The following is an 18,822-nucleotide window of genomic DNA, read 5'->3' as shown; positions in this document are numbered from 1 at the left end:
TAATGACTGATTGTCCAAATGGGGAAAACGGCAATAATCCAAAGGCATTTCTAGCCTTTCTGTTTGAACACCAATCTGAAATTAAGACTATTTAGAATATATCTAGAGCATTCTTTCACTATTCAGTTCACTCTGTTGGAGTAGCTGATTTGTGTACCCCACTTCTAAACCAGAATCAGGTAACCGGTAACTAGTTAGTCTTTGAGAAACTCAGTTCTAATTAACTGCTTGATTAGTATTTATACCATGCTTTCAAAGTTAGGACGAATCCTTGAAAAGCCCAAGGATATTTAGCTACATCATTCATGCATTTTTTTATGGTTCCAGTGAATAGTTGGTATATTGTAAGGTTTTCTTGGCTCAGACTTGATACATCACTTCTTGAGTATAAGACAGTCTATGGGTTTTACAGTAGCAATGACCACCAGAACATTTGAGGTTGTGTTGGAGAATGCAGTGGATATTTTCTTACTTAAAAAGGTAGAAATTCATTCTGATGAATCAAACATTCTAAGTGAGCTATCGCATATGCAGGACCAATTTGTTAAGAGAGCAGATGAAATTCAGTGAAATACACTTAAGAGTGAAAGGATTTTAAATTTGTTAGTCAGTCCTTCCTAGTCCCAAAGTTCACCTGTGTGTTTCAGTGCCTCAGTGTTGTCCTTGTGAGTATTAACTATCACTCTGCTATAGATGTGTGAACATCCTGGTGTGGGCAGTGTTTTAGATAGTCAAGTGCTTGATAACAGCAAACTTGCTCTACGTAGAAGCACTGAGGAAGTAAATGGTCCTTGTGGTCTGACCAAGTTAATGTGCATACCATTTCTCACATTCCACCAGGGAGTCTCTTAGGCAAGGGAAAGATATTGTGAGTAGATTTTAACAAACTGTTTTCCTGTCTTTTAGACTTCTGTATAATTTGGTGAATGTGCTTGTCTTGTTTTCCTTGAAAAATGTCTATCAGACCGTCTGTGTATGTGCATGCACTGAATAGTTGGAGGTTGATCCTACAACTCGATAAATGCTGCATTCTGATTTTTTTTCTAATTTGACTTTGGAGAAATAACTTTTGTCTCCACTTCCCATCTCTGAAATCACATCTATCTCACTAATCTCTCACTAAAGAGTAAATATGTAATAAAATGTGAACAGTGAATGGAAGACATTGTGTTTACTATTACTCATGGCTTCCTTGCGCTGCTTCACTTCTTTTTTGTAAAGCAAAATATTCCTTCAGGTTCTTTAACTCTCTACATTCTGGGAAAAGAGGAAATTTGCAGTCTGGCAAACTCTTTTTGTTATCTTGGGCGTCATTGGATAAATTAGCCTCTCTGAGGATCAGTTTCTTGTGTATAAAATGAGGTTAACAATTCATAGCATTATGAAGATTAAAAGTATAGTAATGCCTAGCACAGTATTTGGACTATAGCATATGATCAATGGATTTTGGTGCTTTTCTCTAACACCTTCTTACCAGGTATCCTGATACTTTCAATTAGTGTCATTTCGGAGGAAGTCTTAGGGCTTGGAAAAGGAAGAGAATAGTTAAAAATAACTCATGGGGGAAGGGAGAAGGAGAATTAACATGTATTAAGCAACCACTATGGAGCCAGAATTTATCAAATGTTTTTATAATACGTATCACTAAATTTTCAAAATAATCTCACAGGAAAATTTCAATTCAGAGAAGTTGAGTAACTTGCCTATGATGATAGTTAATTACTGACGGAAGTAAGGTTGGAATCTTGTTCTGTTTAACTCCAAACCTCATATGCCTTTGAGTATTTCATTTATTTCATGCTTTGGTGAATGTGGTGGACATCATGATTCACTGCCTAGATGTCCCTTTAGTAATAAAGGACTCATTCCTCTAGATGCTAGGAGTTCTGTTGACAGTCAGCCGTCAATCATTAGTCCTCTCTATGTATTGCCTGGCCTGAGGAGAGCTAGAGCTGCCTTGCTCAAAGTCGTGCCCCATTCTCATGACTAATCAGCATGGGATAAGAAAGCTAGGCCTTCTCGCTTTAATTTGGGCAACTCTGAGATCAGAGCTCTATGTAGGGTCAGCTGAGACTTCCATTGAGTCTTCATCATAGTCCAACTTCTCCTTGTGCCCAATTCTGCTTTCTTCTCTACCCTTTCACGGTTGTTGATCCCACTAATAAGTTTCCTGCACGCTAATCTCCCTCTTAGAGTCTGCTTCCTGGAGAATCCAACTCGTGATGGTGAGTTTGAGAATTGTCATGGCATTAACAGAAGTGCAAGATTCAGCAATGGGAAGGTGGCATTTGTGAGAAATATAATGATAGCTTTGGATTTGGATATTTTGAATTTAGTAAAAATGATTGGCTATGGACTGTGAGATCTTTAAGGGTTTGTATTACGGAATCACCAAGCTCAGTTCAGTGCCTGCCAGTTGATTTAATAAATGGAAGATTGAAGATACGGGATTGGAATCTGGCTAAGAGCTTGTGGTTGAAGATAGTTATTTTAGAGGTGATAGCTAGTATCTTGAAAATTGACAAACACTCTGAGTGAGAGAGAAAAAAATAAGAACAACAGAGAATTAGGGAGAAATAAACAGAAATAATAAAAAGAATAGAGGTGACAGGATTTTTTTGTGTGTTTGTAGGATGGGAGGTGACTGGGAGCAGCTGGGAGCGAGGACCCAGTGGTTGATATTTACAAAATAATGAAATTTAAGGATGGTCTTTTCAAATCCAGTATAAGTGAGGTTGCTAGTGGCCTTAGAAAAGCGATGCCAGTCCTGCAACTGAGATAAAGACCTATTTAACAAAGTTTAAAGAGAGAATATATGGTGAGTAAACAAAGGATATTGTGGGCATACATCTCTGATTCAAGGTATTTGATAAAAATAGAGAAAGACAGCAGCACCTGTGAAGCTGAATCTAAGTTTATTAGAGTTGGAAATTCATGTTTGAAGGTAAAAGATAAGTAAAAACAAACAAACTGGAGACGGATGAGATAGATAAGACTTGATCAAGGATAGGGTCTCTCTAGAGGCATTCTCTAACCTATTTCCTAAGAATGAGGACACTTCTTTCTTTATACTCAAGGGGAATATTAGGAATATGGCATAGTAGGAGTACAGTGCAAAGGCTACTGTCATATTTTGGTTTTATTCATACCTAATTTATTATTACATTCTTGTCTAGATTTTGTCATTATAACTTAGTCATTGGCCAGTAATTTTGTATATCTAGCAATTACCACATTTAAATTGCCATGCAATTTGCAGTTCTCTAGATATACATTAATGATGGCAACTGTGCTGACTGTGGGATGTCAAATCAGGTATGAAATGTCAGTAATTCATCTTTCAGTAATTTTATACTCAAGTCATGGAGAGTACATTGTTTCATTTGTATAATCCACTGCTTAAATAACTTTTGGATTGTCTTATCAATAGCTTTAGACTTCGGGTTTTCTCCTATCCTCCTAAAAATAAGCATTTATAAATTGAACACCATATAGAAGAAACTTTTTTTATTTGTGTTTGTATTAGCTTGTTTTGTTTTACTTATAGAAGTGTTTTATATACATATATATGTAGTTATAAAAGTTTATATATTTATGCGAGTTGTGTGTGTATACTCGCACACCCGTTCTTATCTTCTCCATGTCTGATATGACTTTGTTCAGTGTTAGAGCTGTTTTTGACACTTTTTTTGATACTGGTGGAAAGGTCACTAATGGAAGGAACTCTCGAGATATTAGGAGCCAAGTGAATAGGACTCTATTTTGTCGGTGTATTAAATATATTTTATACTGTTGAAAGGTAGTGTGGAAGGTGAAAGAAGGCCAAATAGGACATATATCATCAACTGTAGCTTCTTGGCTCTCCTTTTCTGGGTGAATTTTGATCAATTTCATCAAGCAGGGATTTTTATCTATTTTATATACTGCCAAATTTTATGACTACAATATGCCTGGCACATTGTGGTTGGGTAACAGTTTTTTTTTTTTTTTTTTTTTTTTTGGGACATAGTCTCACTCTGTCACCCAGGCTGGTGTGGAGTGTTGTGATCTCAACTCATTGCAACCTACCTCCTGGGTTCAAGCGATTCTCCTGCCTCAGCCTCCCGAGTAGCTGGGATTACAGGTGCCCACCACTATGCCCAGCTAATTTTTGTATTGTTAGCAGAGATGGGGTTTTGCCATGTTGGCCGGACTGGTCTTGAACTCCTGACCTCAGGTGATCTGCCCGCCTTGGCCTCCCAAAGTTCTGGGGATTACAAGCGAGAGTCACCATGCCTGGTCAATAAATATGAGTAAATTTAGAGTGAATGTAAAGATACTTATTTTAAGTATACCACACAAATGTTGTAAGAACCAAAAAAGATAAGGAATACAAATGCACTTTAGAAAAATAAAATCAACAACAGCAAAAACAAAGTAGAAAAACAGAATATGCAAATGTAAATAATTGTTATGTCCTGTTATTTTAATTTTTATTATTTCATATATTTACTGTATGCGCCCCCTATGCATGCTTAATTTTACTGTGTCATGAGCCAGAACCCCAAATCTGTGGAGCAAAATATGGTTCCAGTCATTGGCCCAATTAAAAAGAAAGTATTTTCCTTGAATGCTTGGTCTTCTACACCAGTCAACTTACACTATATACTAGGAGGAAAAAATAAGTTCTGTCTACATGATCTAACTATATTTTAAAGAAATTCAATAGTATTTTATTAAGCAGATATTTGTTGTTTCTGTGCCAGGGACTTGAGATGTTTCAGTTATTTCGGGAAAATACTTACAATTCTATATCCCCACTCACTGCTCTGCCACCTATTTTCTTGTGATTCTGTTTCAAACATTTCAGGAATGAAATTTCAGAAAGATTTTATATTTCTTCCAACTTCTTTCTTGTATAAAGTCTTCCCAAGAGAAATCAAGAACTTGTGGAAGAAAAATTCATATAACCCCTTCAGCAAATTTAAGAAAAACCTGTCATTGTACTAGTAAGAAGCTTATTACCTTAAATCAGTACGTTTATGTAGACCTTAACAAAAGGAAATACGTATCGTATAATGACTATTGACCAAATTCAGTCAGTGCATGGTCATTCTGAATCTGTTTGCTTTCTTCCAATTTCATTTTTTCCCTTGTGTGATTGGTTTAATTTGTGTATGAATCATGTCTTGATTTTAAATGTTGTCTTACCAATTATTTGCTTTTTGGCTTAAGGAGTTTGTTATTTTCTGAAAAGGAAGGGATGCAGAGATTCTTACAAATTGTGTTTTTATCATAGTATTTACACATATAAACCTAAATTTATTTTAATAGGATATTTGAAAGATCTTTATTTATCTATTTGTATCTATGTATTTATCTACCAATCTACTATTGATTTCATAGGGCAGAAGAGAGGAAGAGAGATGACCCTGTCATTGGATTCTGAATTTAAAAGTACCATGTAATAGAAATCTGGAATAGGCATGATTACCCTTATTGTATCTTTTTAACATTTTCCACATCTAATGAAAATATCTTTTACTTCCTTAACAAAAGAATGTGCCTCCAAAGGCATTATTGTAGGGAGTGATAATGATGAGATGATTGTGTTGTTATGGAACAGAGACGGAGGGAAAGAGTAAATCTTAGCTACAGACTATTGTAATTCCATTTGAAGCTTCAGACAGATATGAGGGAGTTTCTAGTGTGGAAGCTGGAGAAGAGAGATGTATTGTTTCCACCTGATATAAAGATCAGTAAATGCTTTGTGGACCTGACAATGTTTGCAAGCTAAAAAGTCTTTCTCTCTTTTTCTCTGTGTTAACTTACCGCCATTAAAAACACATTTCAAAAAAAACCAACCTTCCCCTTTGTTCTGAATTAAATTTTTTCTCCAGAAGTATACTTGCAACATATAAACCTAACTTTCTTGCTGAAGGAGAATGGATGGGATTCTCCTGCAGCTTATTGCAGGTGGCTAACTATATGAATTGTGGTGGAGGAGGGCTGCTGCCTGCTGATTCTCTAAGCAGTTAGGCACTTTATCTCCTTATTCAGCTGCATTCTTGGGTTGTGGGTGAGGGAAAAATGGAAGGAATAAAATTAAATTAAGTTCTAAATGTAATTTTCTACCATCAGTCTAGCTTTCTTGACTATTTACAAAAATCCAGATAATCTAGGTCTCAAACACCTAGTCAACACAAATATCCAATTGCATTGATTATACAGATGGAATATATCACCTTAATGGCACTAATGGCAACTATAGTGATAGAAATTAACAATTCCGTTGGACATGTAATTGGAAAAACTATTGTGCTACAAGTTACCCCAAGAAACCTACTTTTTCAAACAATATATACTAGTAAGTCACTTTCAAATACAAGTCAACAAAATATTACCAATTGTATAACTGTAAAATATGAATCTGCTAATAAGGATCTACAAATAAGATCAGACCAACACATTTTGGCCGTTAGATAAGGTATTCAGCTACTTTATGTGATTATAAATCCACAAATCTTATAAGCCATGTAAAGATGTTGCATAACATCAAGAAAACATCTTAAAAAGCTAAAATAACAAAGTTTATTATGGTTTTGCTCTTCCAGAGTGACTAATAGAAATGAATCATGGGCATATTAAAGTATATCAGTTTCTGCCTTGGTATTTTATACTAGTTCAACCTCTGATATATCATGGATTAAGGTTAAGAAAATGTTAAGTGGGGACATTTAGTAGTTCGTATTTTCTCTCTTTCTCTATTCCTATATCAGAACCTCATGCCACAAAAATCTGCTGTAAGACTCTCCCACCAGATAAATTGTACTATGTACATTTTAAATACCTTTATGTAAAATTATTAATTCAAAAGAACCTCCCTTGATTTTAAGGACCTGCGTGGGAGTGGAAAGTAACCTTTTCGGAGGAACACTGGGGTTGTGCTTGGGATGGAGATAGCTCTCCTGGTGCTCCTAAAATCAAATCCAGTGTCTGGCCCCACAAGACTCTGCCATGTAGTGATGACTATATAGCAGTGATGCTTCTGGGATCTCTCAGTCAGCCATCTGGAGATCTCCTTTGTGACAGTAGATTATTTAATGTTCTTGGTCTGTAGTGATAACATGGATACATTGGGAAGTAAAAACAATAATATATAGCATTTTTTGTGATGTGGCATTATACTTTTAAATTTTGGATCATAAACTGTTATTTTTTTTTTAAAGAACTATTACTGCTACTTTAGGGCTCATTTTAAGTCAGGTTCAGGACCAAATGGGGCTGATGCTGTCCTTATGTTTTATAATGCTTGAGATTGCAGAGATTTTGCTATGTATATGGATAATTTATGGATTAATACGTATTGTGGTAATAATGCATGCCCTGTACTGGATTTGCCTTGGAAATTCCAGTTAAGAGTTTTTATGCATGCAGGGAAGTTAAAATGTTTTTAGAAGCTGGAAAATAGTAAGTGACATCTAATCAGTACCTTGTTTTCAAGCATCATAACCTTAAAATTCTGGTGTGAATATGTGCACGTGCTTACTTATATAACTTGTGCAGGACACCATTTGACAGATATTTGTAAAGCTGAATGGTAGAGCAAGATATTTAAACTGATGTAGTATCTAGGAAGAGTTTGAAAAAACATGATGCCATGTCAGAAACATTTCCTCGCCTCTGTAAGCAGCTGTTCCCAATATCCCTTTCTTATTCACATCCTTTCACCCTCTCCCTCTCCTTTTCCGAGTTACTGATTTTCCATTAGGTAATGAGACAAACAGATGGCCAGAAATACTACATAGTTTACAATTTGGTTCTCAAGTGAGCAAGTTTTGATGTCGTTTGCTGGAGGTCCTCGAAAATGGCCCCCACAGCAGTTCACATCATGATGCCCATTTTGTGATCAACAGCTTATTTTGATTAGTTTTTAGAGTAAGCAGATTTGAAGAGAATTTTGAAAAGCCAGAGCTTTCCCTAACTATACTGTTTTTTTTTTAAACACCTAAAAATACAAGGCATTAGTGACATCACTTTTTTTTTTTCTTTTCAGTTTTCCCCACCTCAGGACTATGAGAGATTGATGTGCTGATCCATACTTTCCATACAGAAAAGACAGTAGCTATAAGTGACATCTCTTCAGCATTTCCAAAACATGTTTTTCACATACATTATCCCACTTTGATTCACCCAGGAAGTATATGAGGTAGGCAGGACATGGATTCTTGATAGGCCCAGCGTAAGGGTGAGGAAACCAGGGCCCAAAGTTGGTAACCACTGACATTTTACTGCCCGGTTCTCCTATTTCAAACCCTAAGCTGTTTCTACCATGCTATTATTTCTCAGCATAGCCACAAAGAGTTCTACCCTTAATATACAGTCTTGTTCAGGGTGGGTTCCCTGTCTTGCCTCCCCTATGGCTCCTACTTTGTTGACTTGTTAAGGAGTGGTGGTAGTGATTTTCATGGGCCTTACACCTCTTACCAGTTGTTTAGTTCCAGACTATGCGATGAGTTTACACAACATAGGCGTGTGTTAGAAATGATAAAGGGCTCTTTCTTCCTCAGGACTCTGCCTCTAGGCTGACCTAGTTTGCCTGTCCACTGTCATGTTTGTATGCTCCGGGCCTCTGTGGGTGAGGCCACTGTGAGCAAAGTGACAAAAGCCACCGATACTGACAACAGCTTAGTTTATGCTGCAGAGCGCGGGAAGAAGAATGACATTACTTGACGTTTGATTTCCGAATATGAAGGAAGTCTTGATTATCAGATAAATAATTACATGCATGAAGGTATATATTTCTCTACATATATTGTCTATAAACTATGCATACCCATACATCCATGTATCTTGGCATAATTAAATAATTTATTAGAAGGAATGAGGAAGCAATATAATAGTTATATAATAGAGTGATACCTAGTTTAAAAAATGTGCTCAGATAGTTTAGAGTTAAACTAAAAAAAGACTTTTTATGTTATGCAGTATTAATTTTCTGCCTGCATGGTTTTTTTTTCCAGAAAAAGTGTGATTATTCTGTATCTCTAACTTAGGAATCTAGTGCATCATAGACACTGATGATGTGGCAGTCATTATCTGCCAAACATCTGCCTAGTAAGCACGTTTTATATCCGTTTGGATCATCAGATTATAGTCAACACTAGATCCAATTATATTCAGACCCTTACTGAGTTTTTTCCTTTCAAGAGAGGTGGAAGCAATGGAGCTAGGCAGGACCTACCCTGCGTAGTATTTTGATGATTTCTACATGTTTCAACATCTGAGACTTTTAAAGTCCAAGGATGTGTTCTTGTCAGTGTCCTGAAATAATCAGACTCTTAGCCACTGACTGGCTAAACAAAATGCCCCTGGCACTTCGGTTGGCATATGAATGATGATTTACTTATTTACAAGGAGCAGTAACTGTGAAATGTGTCTTATTACTCAAAATCTTAATGCTCAGCACATTTCTTACCTGATCAGACTATGTGAGGAACCAAGTCATTATTAGAAGTTTGCTTTAATCCATTTAGAATCGAAGCAAAATTAATTTCATGCCAAGTTCTTTAATCCAGTTTATGGAGCTTTCCAGCTGTAGGGAAGGCCTTGCCAGTGAGAGCTGGTGTTCAAGGCCATTGATAAAACTCATTTTTAGTTAAGATGGTTGAAGAATTTTTCTTACTTTAGGAATAATCTTTCTCAATGTGACAGGGGGTGCATATGCTCCTAAATGGTATTAGATATAATGTTTCATAAACAATTTCCCTCTCCTTTTTCCTATGGGTTGCCATCTCTAATTTTACCACTTCCTCCATATCCTCCCTTTGTTGGTCACCTTCAGATATGTTGCTTCTATTGCTCAATGGCCTGCTTTGCCTGGAGCGAAACCCAGGCATGTGACTGGAGCAAATTCTCTGCCACTGGTTTACAAATTACTGTTCGAGTTAGTGCATTTAAGGTTGACAACATATCTCTTTATGTGTTAATTTTATAATTTAACTGTCAGGCAGAAATATTACTTCCCTTAATTCTCAGACTCTTCTTGGGAAATACCTCACTGAAACTCCCAAGTACTGGACACAATAGAGAATTCTTTGGAAATACTCAAATTGAAGCCACAAAGATGTCTAAAAGACTAGAAATGATTTCCTCAATGAGATCCATTGCTAACCAGTAGGGTACCTATGAGCTGAAACGTCACTAATTAGCTTTGTAGCATTTACTAATTGGCATCTTTGGGCTGTGAGACATGGCTGGCAACAGTCCTAGATGTTAGACATGGTCAGTTTAGTTCAATTTAGCAATTTTTTTGACTACTTCATAATCGAGATTTATACATCGAGTTTTATCATCACATAACACATATTTGTGTAATACTTTATAGTTTTATTTCATTTTGATCTTTCAACAGCCCTGAGAAATGGTTATTCACAAATTTTCCCATTTGATAAAAATTAAATTGAGGTTCAGAAAAATAAATCCTGTATCCCAAATCACACAGGCTAGCCAGGAGTTTATCCCTTTCAACTATAATCTTTTCTGCCGTTGGTGAAGATAGAACAATACATTTCGGCTTAGAAGGGCAGGTTAAAGGGTTGGAGGTTTTGGAGGGAGTCAGACCTAGATTGGATTCTGACTCAGACACTTACTGCCTAAGTGACTTTGGGCAAGTTTTTAAAACTTCTCTGGATTTCAGTTTTTCACATTCATAAAACGGGGGTAATACTTCTAACTCTCTTGTAGGATTATTTTGAAGGTCAAATGACTTGATGCATGTGACACGTAGGGTCCGGTGTTGCACTCAGCACATTGCCAGTTGCTGTTACAGTGTTTAATCTGGAAAGCTTCCCCGTTTTACACTTTGAAGACTGAATCAGCCCTATGCCAGTTGTGTAGTTTAATTTGGTTTAGGACTTTCAGATGGAAGCCATGTGTACCAAAAGGCTTTTGCTATATCGTGATCCATTTTCCTGAGAAAATGTCTAGAAGCAGTGTCATCTTGTCTTATCATCAGTATTTTCATTCAGACTGAGCCAGGTTGGCCATGATGGTGACCAGTTAAGCATGTATTAATATCTCCTAAAATCTCACTATTAAGAAGTTAATGAGCATACTGGAACTATTTAATAGTGACACTGTTTACAATTTTGGGAAAACAACAATCTCATTTTCATTCCATTAAAGACAAAAGGAAATAAGGAATTTCAGTTAGATACATGGGAAGTATTTCCTAATGGTCACCAAAGTGAAGTAAATTACCCGCGGAGGAAGCAGCTTGTGCTAGAAAGAGCACAGGAGACCCACGACCTGGTCTTGATGGTGCTCCTTTCCAGTTCTGTAGCTGAGGCAAAGCACTTGAACCTCTCTGATGCTCAGTTTTTTCATCTGTGAAATGTGGATAATTAAATCTGAGACTCGTGAGATTGTTGTGAGTATCTAATAGGGTGGAAAAAAAGTGATTTGTAAAAACCATAATGTGTTATGCAAACCGAAGGTGGTGGTGTTACTCTCTGGAGTTCTTTGAAAACATCAGACATCCTTGGATGACTTAAGTGTGTTCTTGCCTGAAGGCAGAAGAAAGACTAAATAACTCATACGTCAGGGAGTGTATGTTTTCAGCTTAAATTAGTATTGATGGTATTAGGTTTTGTATCAAATTGAAATTCAACGGCTATTTTTGGAAAGGCATTAAAGTGAAGTAACAAAGGGGAAAATACTGGGAAAGCAAACATCCGTTTTGTATGGGAAGACTTAATTACCATATTGATTATATGTTAAGTATAATCAATTATAACCAGTAATAGTAATGATAACCACTGTGGTTTGCTATTAGAGCATACTTCTAATAAGGCAAAGGTTGTTAGTTTGAATCCCTAAATGGGCCAATTAGCATAATGTCAGCCTTCACCCCAAGCTCTAATGAGGTCATGCAAATATATACCCGTGTTCACAAGGAGAATAAAATGAAGACTGGAAAACATTGCACAGATGTTAAGCCAGTATGGATAGAAAAACCCTAATTTTAGTGCATCTGTAGCTTTTTATTTTTTCCTTTAGCACACCTAGCATTTTCGCATCTTGTAACTAATCGTCTGAACTTCTAGTTTTGCTTAGCAAATTAGTGGTGTAGGTCACTTGAAATGGTATTCCTACCTTCCTAAAAAGCTGCTGTCCTTCTAAAAAGTATAGTTATGATTACCCAGAGAAGGTTGTTTAATCACCAGTATGTTCCAACTCTGTATTTATGAGTGCTTAAAATTACAGTGCTGTACTTGAAGATGACCCTGAGAACTACATACTTCTTACATGTGTTTTTCAGATAGGAAAATTGAGGCATTTTTTTTTCCCCCCAGGACTTTCAGGTGAAGAGATTTTGGCTAATTTTATTTTATTTTTTAAAAGGTCAGTAGCACAGCTGGATTTGTAATATAGAGGTCCTGACTCAAAGTTCTATATTTAATTTGCAGTCTTTTTTTTATTTTTTATTTTTTGGTTTATATGTAGTAAGTTTAGTCAGAGGCTGAGAAAGAAACATTATGTCTGGATGTTTAGCAAGATTGATGACTACGCAATTACCTCTCCTTCAGAATTAAACTGGTTGTTTGAAATGACATTATTTGGATTAGTTTTAGTAATAAAGTCAGTCATATAATTTGATCCATTGGTGTCTACAGGCCTACCTACAAAGAAAGGGTATGTAAGATTATAATTCTGATTAAGTTGTGGAATTTGACATAGGTTATCCTAAGAAACAGTGTGTTCTCATGTTGTGGACAAGGTGGTGTTCTCCACTTTGTGACCTGGAGGATGACGAGAAGGGTTCCTTATCCCTACAATTTATCTTTCCCTGATAAGCCTGTTTACTAAAATTAAACTCTTAAAGATTCAGACCATCCTCTATATTGTAGAGAAGCTCATTCACACTATCACCTACCTTAGCAAGGATTCAGACTTGAGGTTTTGAGGGAATGGAGTGAGGATTCCTCTTGAGCATCATCTTAGAACAAGGTAGTAAGGGGATTTGAAATTTTGATGAGGGAAAGAAAGAGAATATGCGAAGAACAGCTTTTGGATACTTACTTTGAGAGTTTAGATTATGGTGGTGAGGATCTAGCCTAGAAGAAAGGAACACAAAGACGCTGGGTGCCCAGAGGGTGGGGAAAGGTGAGCTAGAGGATGACAGAAAGCTGAGAAAGGGGAAATGGAATTACTTAAAAAAAAAAATTAATTCCTGATTTTGCTTATGGCTTTTCTTGTTGATACAGCTTTGGTTTAAAGAATATTGTGTGTTCTCAAGAAAAAAATCGATTACTTTGAATACACGTGATTTTGTAATTTTATAAAACATTAAAAAACTACTTTCTTATTGAAGACCGTTTCCCAAGAGAAGATATGTTCTGGCCGGGCACGGTGGCTCACACCTGTAATCTCAGCACTTTGAGAGGCCGAGGTGGGCAGATCACGAGGTCAAGAGGTCGAGACCATCCTGGCCAACATGGTGAAACCCTGTCTGTACTAAAAATACAAAAAAATTAGCCGGGCATGGAGGCGGGCGCCTGTAGTCCCAGCCACTTGGGAGACTGAGGCAGGAGAATTGCTTGAACCCAGGAGGTGGAGGTTGTAGTGAGCCTACATCTCGCTACTGTACTCCAGCCTGAGCGACAGGCTGGTCTAAAAAAAAGACTTGGTCTAAAATATATATATATACACACACACATATATATAGGTGTATATATATACACATATGTATACATATGTGTATATATATACACATATGTATACATATATGTGTATATATATACACATATGTATACATATATGTGTATATATATACACATATGTATACATATATGTGTATATATATTCTTTTTGTACAAGAGGGTTTCTTTTTAGTCATGTGATGGTGAACAGATTATCTAATCTCTCTAAATTCGGTTCTTTTTTAGTGATAATAACACCAGTCTGATTATTTCACTTGATTAGTGCAAGGATCAATTAGGATAATATGTATTAAAAATATGAACTGTAAAGTGCTCAATCAGATAAAAAATATTAAATATTGTATGCAGTAAAGGTTGAAGGTTACATGCTTAGATTTGGGAGCCATATTACCTGGGTTTCAATCCTGGCTTTGTCTCTTTTTATCTGTGTGACACAGGGCAACCTAAAGTTTGTGTGTCAGTATTCTCATTCATAAAATGTTAAAAATAATGATGCCTACCTCATGTGGTGATGTGAAAATCAAAGAAGTTCATATACATAGTGGGCTTAAAGCAGTGCCTGGCATAAAACACTGTAATCATTCTAGCTGTTGTGTTTTTATGTGCATGTTAGCACAAAACTAAATGCTGAATTATTTGCATGGGAGTGGGTTACTGTGAAATTAAAGAAAAAATCTCATATTTATGCTTCAAGCAGCATAGCACTTTGCTTATCTAACAAATTCATATTTGATTATAAGCCATTAGTGACAGTTAATGAAAGGGATTATGTTTGAATTAAGCAGTTATGAATATCCATCTCAGAAGCTTACTTCTCTTGCTATTTGAATTAAGAGACTATTCTCATTTAACACCGACTTATTCAGATAAAGTTCACAGTGTTTTTGTCTTGTTCATCATGTTTATACATTAAATGAAAGGTTTCAACCCTAACTACACATTGGAAGCAACTGGGTCCCCCGGACCAGTTCAACTGAAAAATCTGGGGGTGGTACTCAGACCTTGGTATTTTTTATAAAGATCCCCAAGTGATTTTAATGTGAGGCAGAATTTAAAAGCATTGTCTTAGAGCAGTAGTGATTAAATATATACCTATATCATTTAGTTTCTGACATTGATAGATAATTTTGTCATATTTAAATAAACAAAATAATGGCCAGGCAAAGTGGTTCACGCCTGTAATCCCAGTGCTTTGGGAGGCTGAGGTGGGTGGATCACTTAAGTTCAGGAGTTTGAGACCTGGGCAACATGGTGAAACCCCCATCTCTACTAAAAATACAAAAAAAAAAAAAAAAAAAAAGAAATTCTGGACTTGGTGGCATGCACCTGTAATCCCAGATCGTCAGTAGGCTGAGGCATTAGAACTGCTTGATCCTGGGAGGCGGAGGTTACAGTGAGCTGAGATTGCACCATTGCACTCCAGCTTGGGCGTCAGAGCAAGAGTCCATCTCAAAAATATAAAACAAAATAATATGGCTGTTTATGGAGGTTTCTTTAAAGGCAGACCTATTGTTTCTATTAAGTTTGTATCTTGTGAGTATATGTCACTAAGCAGAAATGAGAAGTTTGATTGTTTTTAAATTATGTGTGTGGTTTTTTTTGGCATGATGAAGTGCTGTGTGTATCAAATAAGAATATAGACTTGCAGAATGTGAAAGGTAAGAGGGAGCCTCAAAGGCATCTAGTTCAAGAGGACACACATTGAAGTCAGTTCTGACTTGGAGTGACTTATTTACTTACTGGGTGTGTAATCTTGTGGCACTTACTTAACCTCCCTGAGCTGCAGTTTCTTCATCTCTGTAAAATTGAGACGTACATGTATTTTCTGCGATGACAACTGTGTTTCACGCTACACACACACACACACACACATCTATACTCTCTGCCTCCTGCCTGATTCTTTCACGATACACACACACACACACATACACACACACACATACACACACATACACACACATCTTTACTCTCTGCCTCCTGCCTGATCCCCGCACCATCTGGCACGGATATCCAGAGCAGGGACTGTGTGGGAGCCTCAGCGGGACTGTCTGAGCCTGCAGGGCCAGCTGCTAGGGACTGCTTCCTCCCACTCTTCAGGGATCATTTCTCTGGCTCTGTTGGGACTATTTCGTGGTTGGCTGTTCAGATCTCATGACCTTTCATGAGCATAACATTTAGTCTGTGGGGGTCAGTCGCTGTTGGTCAAGTAGAGTGAAGCTGTTAATGAGACTAGAGATGAAGATGGCTTTTTGCTGCCGTATGATGGAGGCTTTTGGGTACCCTCTGTTGGTACCCTCTGTTTGAACCCCAGAAAATATGTGTGCAGGACACTGATGGCTGCTTCCTCTTTCCAGCTGGCTTCCTCTCCATTGCTACTTTGTGTTGAGTTGGGACACTAGGAGGCCACTATCTATATCTTAGTTTGGGGGAAGGAGAGAAAAATTACAGACCTCTTGAGTTTCTTTTTATGATAGTAGGAACAGTGGATTTTCTCCTTTCCCACCCTTGTCTCTTTGATCCTCCAGCATAGGGCTATAAAATTATTAGGCCACTCAGCAATCCTGTTGCACATTCTTTGTGTACAAGGAAGAAAGTTCATGGGTTGTTTCTTAGCAGCTGTAAAGTAAATGCCTGAGGTCTTGACCTTAGCTATCGTGTTTCAGCATCCTTCCTACTCACTGGCAGGCCTGGCTTTAGTACTATCCTCAGCCTTAATTTTGAGAATTCTGCTTGCATCACTGTCTCTCTCAACTGATCTTAATGTTTCATTGGAAATATTTATTAATCCAGCTGCCATTTTTCTGAATTTTCCTCTGTTCACTGGAATTGGTGTCAGGTGCTCATAATGAGAAGTATCGGTAGCTTTATTGATTTTTTTTTTTTAGGTGGTGATCTTGAAACATTACACCTGTGGGATGAGTTTTCTAATTGAAGTCTGTGCTCCTCCACTAGATTATGAGACTCTTGAGGGTAGGAACCATGTTTTTCAGCTTAGCATAGCCGTATCTCTCATTTATTACACACCTACTGTGTGTCAGAGATGTTGCTCTATTATTTCAGTGTATTCCCACAAAAATAAGGTACACATATATAACAAATCTGCACATTCTGCACTTGTATCCCAGAACTTAAAGTATAATAATAAAAAAAAATTTAAAAAGGTCATTAAACTAAAAAAAAAAAAAAGGTACATATAAGGAATCTTATTTCAGAAGAGCTTAAGTAAATTGCCCCAGGTCATCTCGCTAGTGAGTCACAGAACTTGCTTTTGCATTCAGTTTGACTTTAGAGCCTCTTTTCTAAATCACCTTTCCAACCTCCTTCTTGCAGAAAAGGACAGATGCACATAAGAGGACTGGGATCTTGGCCTGTAAAATGTTGGATGGTTCTCTTAAGTAGGAGACAGTTATGGAGCTGCATTCTTAAAGAAGAAGATAGAAAGTTTGCATGTCTTCAAAGCCCTTGTTGTTCCCACTGAACTACATTGACTTGCATCACTGGCATACATGGGCACTTACATAATATAAGTTTGTTGAGAGCTGGACCCTACCACCCCAGAGGCAGAAGTCATCTGATGGAAGGCTTTGGCCTGTTTGTGGGCCTTCACTTCATGCTTTTTACTTAGAACAGAGAGGCTGAGATTATGTGAATTTGTCTCTCACTGATAAGGCCATGGGTTGAGGCCATCAGACAAACTCTGAGAACTGGAATGAATCCATGGTGATAAGATGTTCGGAAGGGCCAGGAGTGTGTTGAAGTCAGTATTGGCTTGCTACAGTTAGGAGATGCTGTGCAGTCAGCCTCTATGCTTGTGGTTTAGGGCATTAGAATGTGCCTGCCCACTTTGGCAAGAAATAGGAAGTGCATAAATGCTTTCTCAACCTGAAGCTTTGTTGGATGTGCTCAGAGAACATTTCCTTTTAATGTATTTGGAAACTATAAATTTAACTCCTGCTGGGAGTGGAAGTAATTGCTTCACACAAGAAAAAAGCTAGCTCTTTAAAAGGCTGAACTCCTTTCACAAATATGTGCTTTTTAATGACTGGGAAATTCCTGGTACAGAAAAAAATGTCCTTTTGTACAAATGAGGTCATTCTGGTCTTAAGTGGCCCTGTGCACTCTAGTTCCTGCTTTCTGTTCCATGTTTTGTGACCAGAGGTTATTGGAAGGATCATCCCTCTGTGGATATTCACTGCTTTTTTGAACTTGTTGCCAAGGGGAAAGTGAGCTTAGGAACTGCCAAGCCAGTGCCAGAGGCCCAGATCCAAGGGGGTACTGAGCTAGTGACTGATAGTGATTGCGTTTAGATTGGTCATGGATTGGGTTGTTAAAGCATGCTTTCTGTGTGTGCTAGGATCCCTGTGTCTGATTCATTCTCCTTAGATTTCTGAACCATTCCACTGCTTCTTGGTTCAGGAATGATTTTTCTTTCCTAGGTGCATATCATTTACTCTGCTTTGAGTCTACTTGGATGAGTAGAAACATCTGTGCCAGTCTGAGGCCTGGTGTAAATGAAAAGCAGCTGCTGAAAGAAGTTGCTCTGTACCTCTCCTTTGAATGCTTGCAAGCTGATTCCTCCTGAAGTTAATTTGTGAATTGGCTTGGCTAACATGCAGTAGGTATCTGAGGCCTCAGATTTGTGTGGTGAAAGGGTTCTCCTACATGGTAATGTAGAGTAGATCTCAGTGGATGCCCTTGATTCAATTTAAGCTCACTTTCCTCTAACTTTAACCACTGCCTACCAAGGAGGATGTTAAAGATTCGAAGAGTGTTAGGTAGGGAGAGTGTTACATCTGTCTTGGATGTTTTTATAAAGAGGTGGACATGGAGTGGGTGCAAGTGAGATTTGACATAGACCTCTGGGTCTCTTTTTTTTTGAGGCAGAGTCTCACTCAGTCACCCAGAACGGAGTGCAGTGGGGTGATCTTGGCTGCCTGCAACCTCTGCCTGCTGGGTTCAAGCAATTCTCATGACTCAGCCTCCCAGGCAGCTGGGACTACAGGCATGTGCCACCACGCTGGACTAACTTTTAGTATTTTTAATAGAGACAGGGTTTCACCAATTTGGCCAGGATGGTCTTGAACTCCTGACCTCAAGTGATCCATGTGCTCGGCCTCCC

At 37.6% G+C, this 18,822-nt stretch overlaps 1 protein-coding gene across 1 annotated transcript in view; it reads left to right on the top strand.

The window, feature by feature from the left end:
- Positions 1-18,527: 18,527 nt before the first annotated feature.
- Positions 18,528-18,822, top strand: part of GUCY1A2 (guanylate cyclase 1, soluble, alpha 2) — a 298,023-nt gene continuing 297,728 nt past the window's right edge. The window contains exon 1 of the mRNA XM_012002396.1: positions 18,528-18,542. Within this exon, the coding sequence (XP_011857786.1) occupies positions 18,528-18,542 (15 nt within the window). The remainder of the gene's footprint in view (positions 18,543-18,822) is intronic.

Source organism: Mandrillus leucophaeus, unplaced genomic scaffold (genome assembly GCF_000951045.1).
Source record: "Mandrillus leucophaeus isolate KB7577 unplaced genomic scaffold, Mleu.le_1.0 Scaffold685, whole genome shotgun sequence".
Lineage (NCBI taxonomy): Eukaryota > Metazoa > Chordata > Mammalia > Primates > Cercopithecidae > Mandrillus > Mandrillus leucophaeus.
The sequence above is the reverse complement of the archived record's forward strand: the minus strand, read 5'-3'. Positions and strand labels throughout refer to the sequence as shown.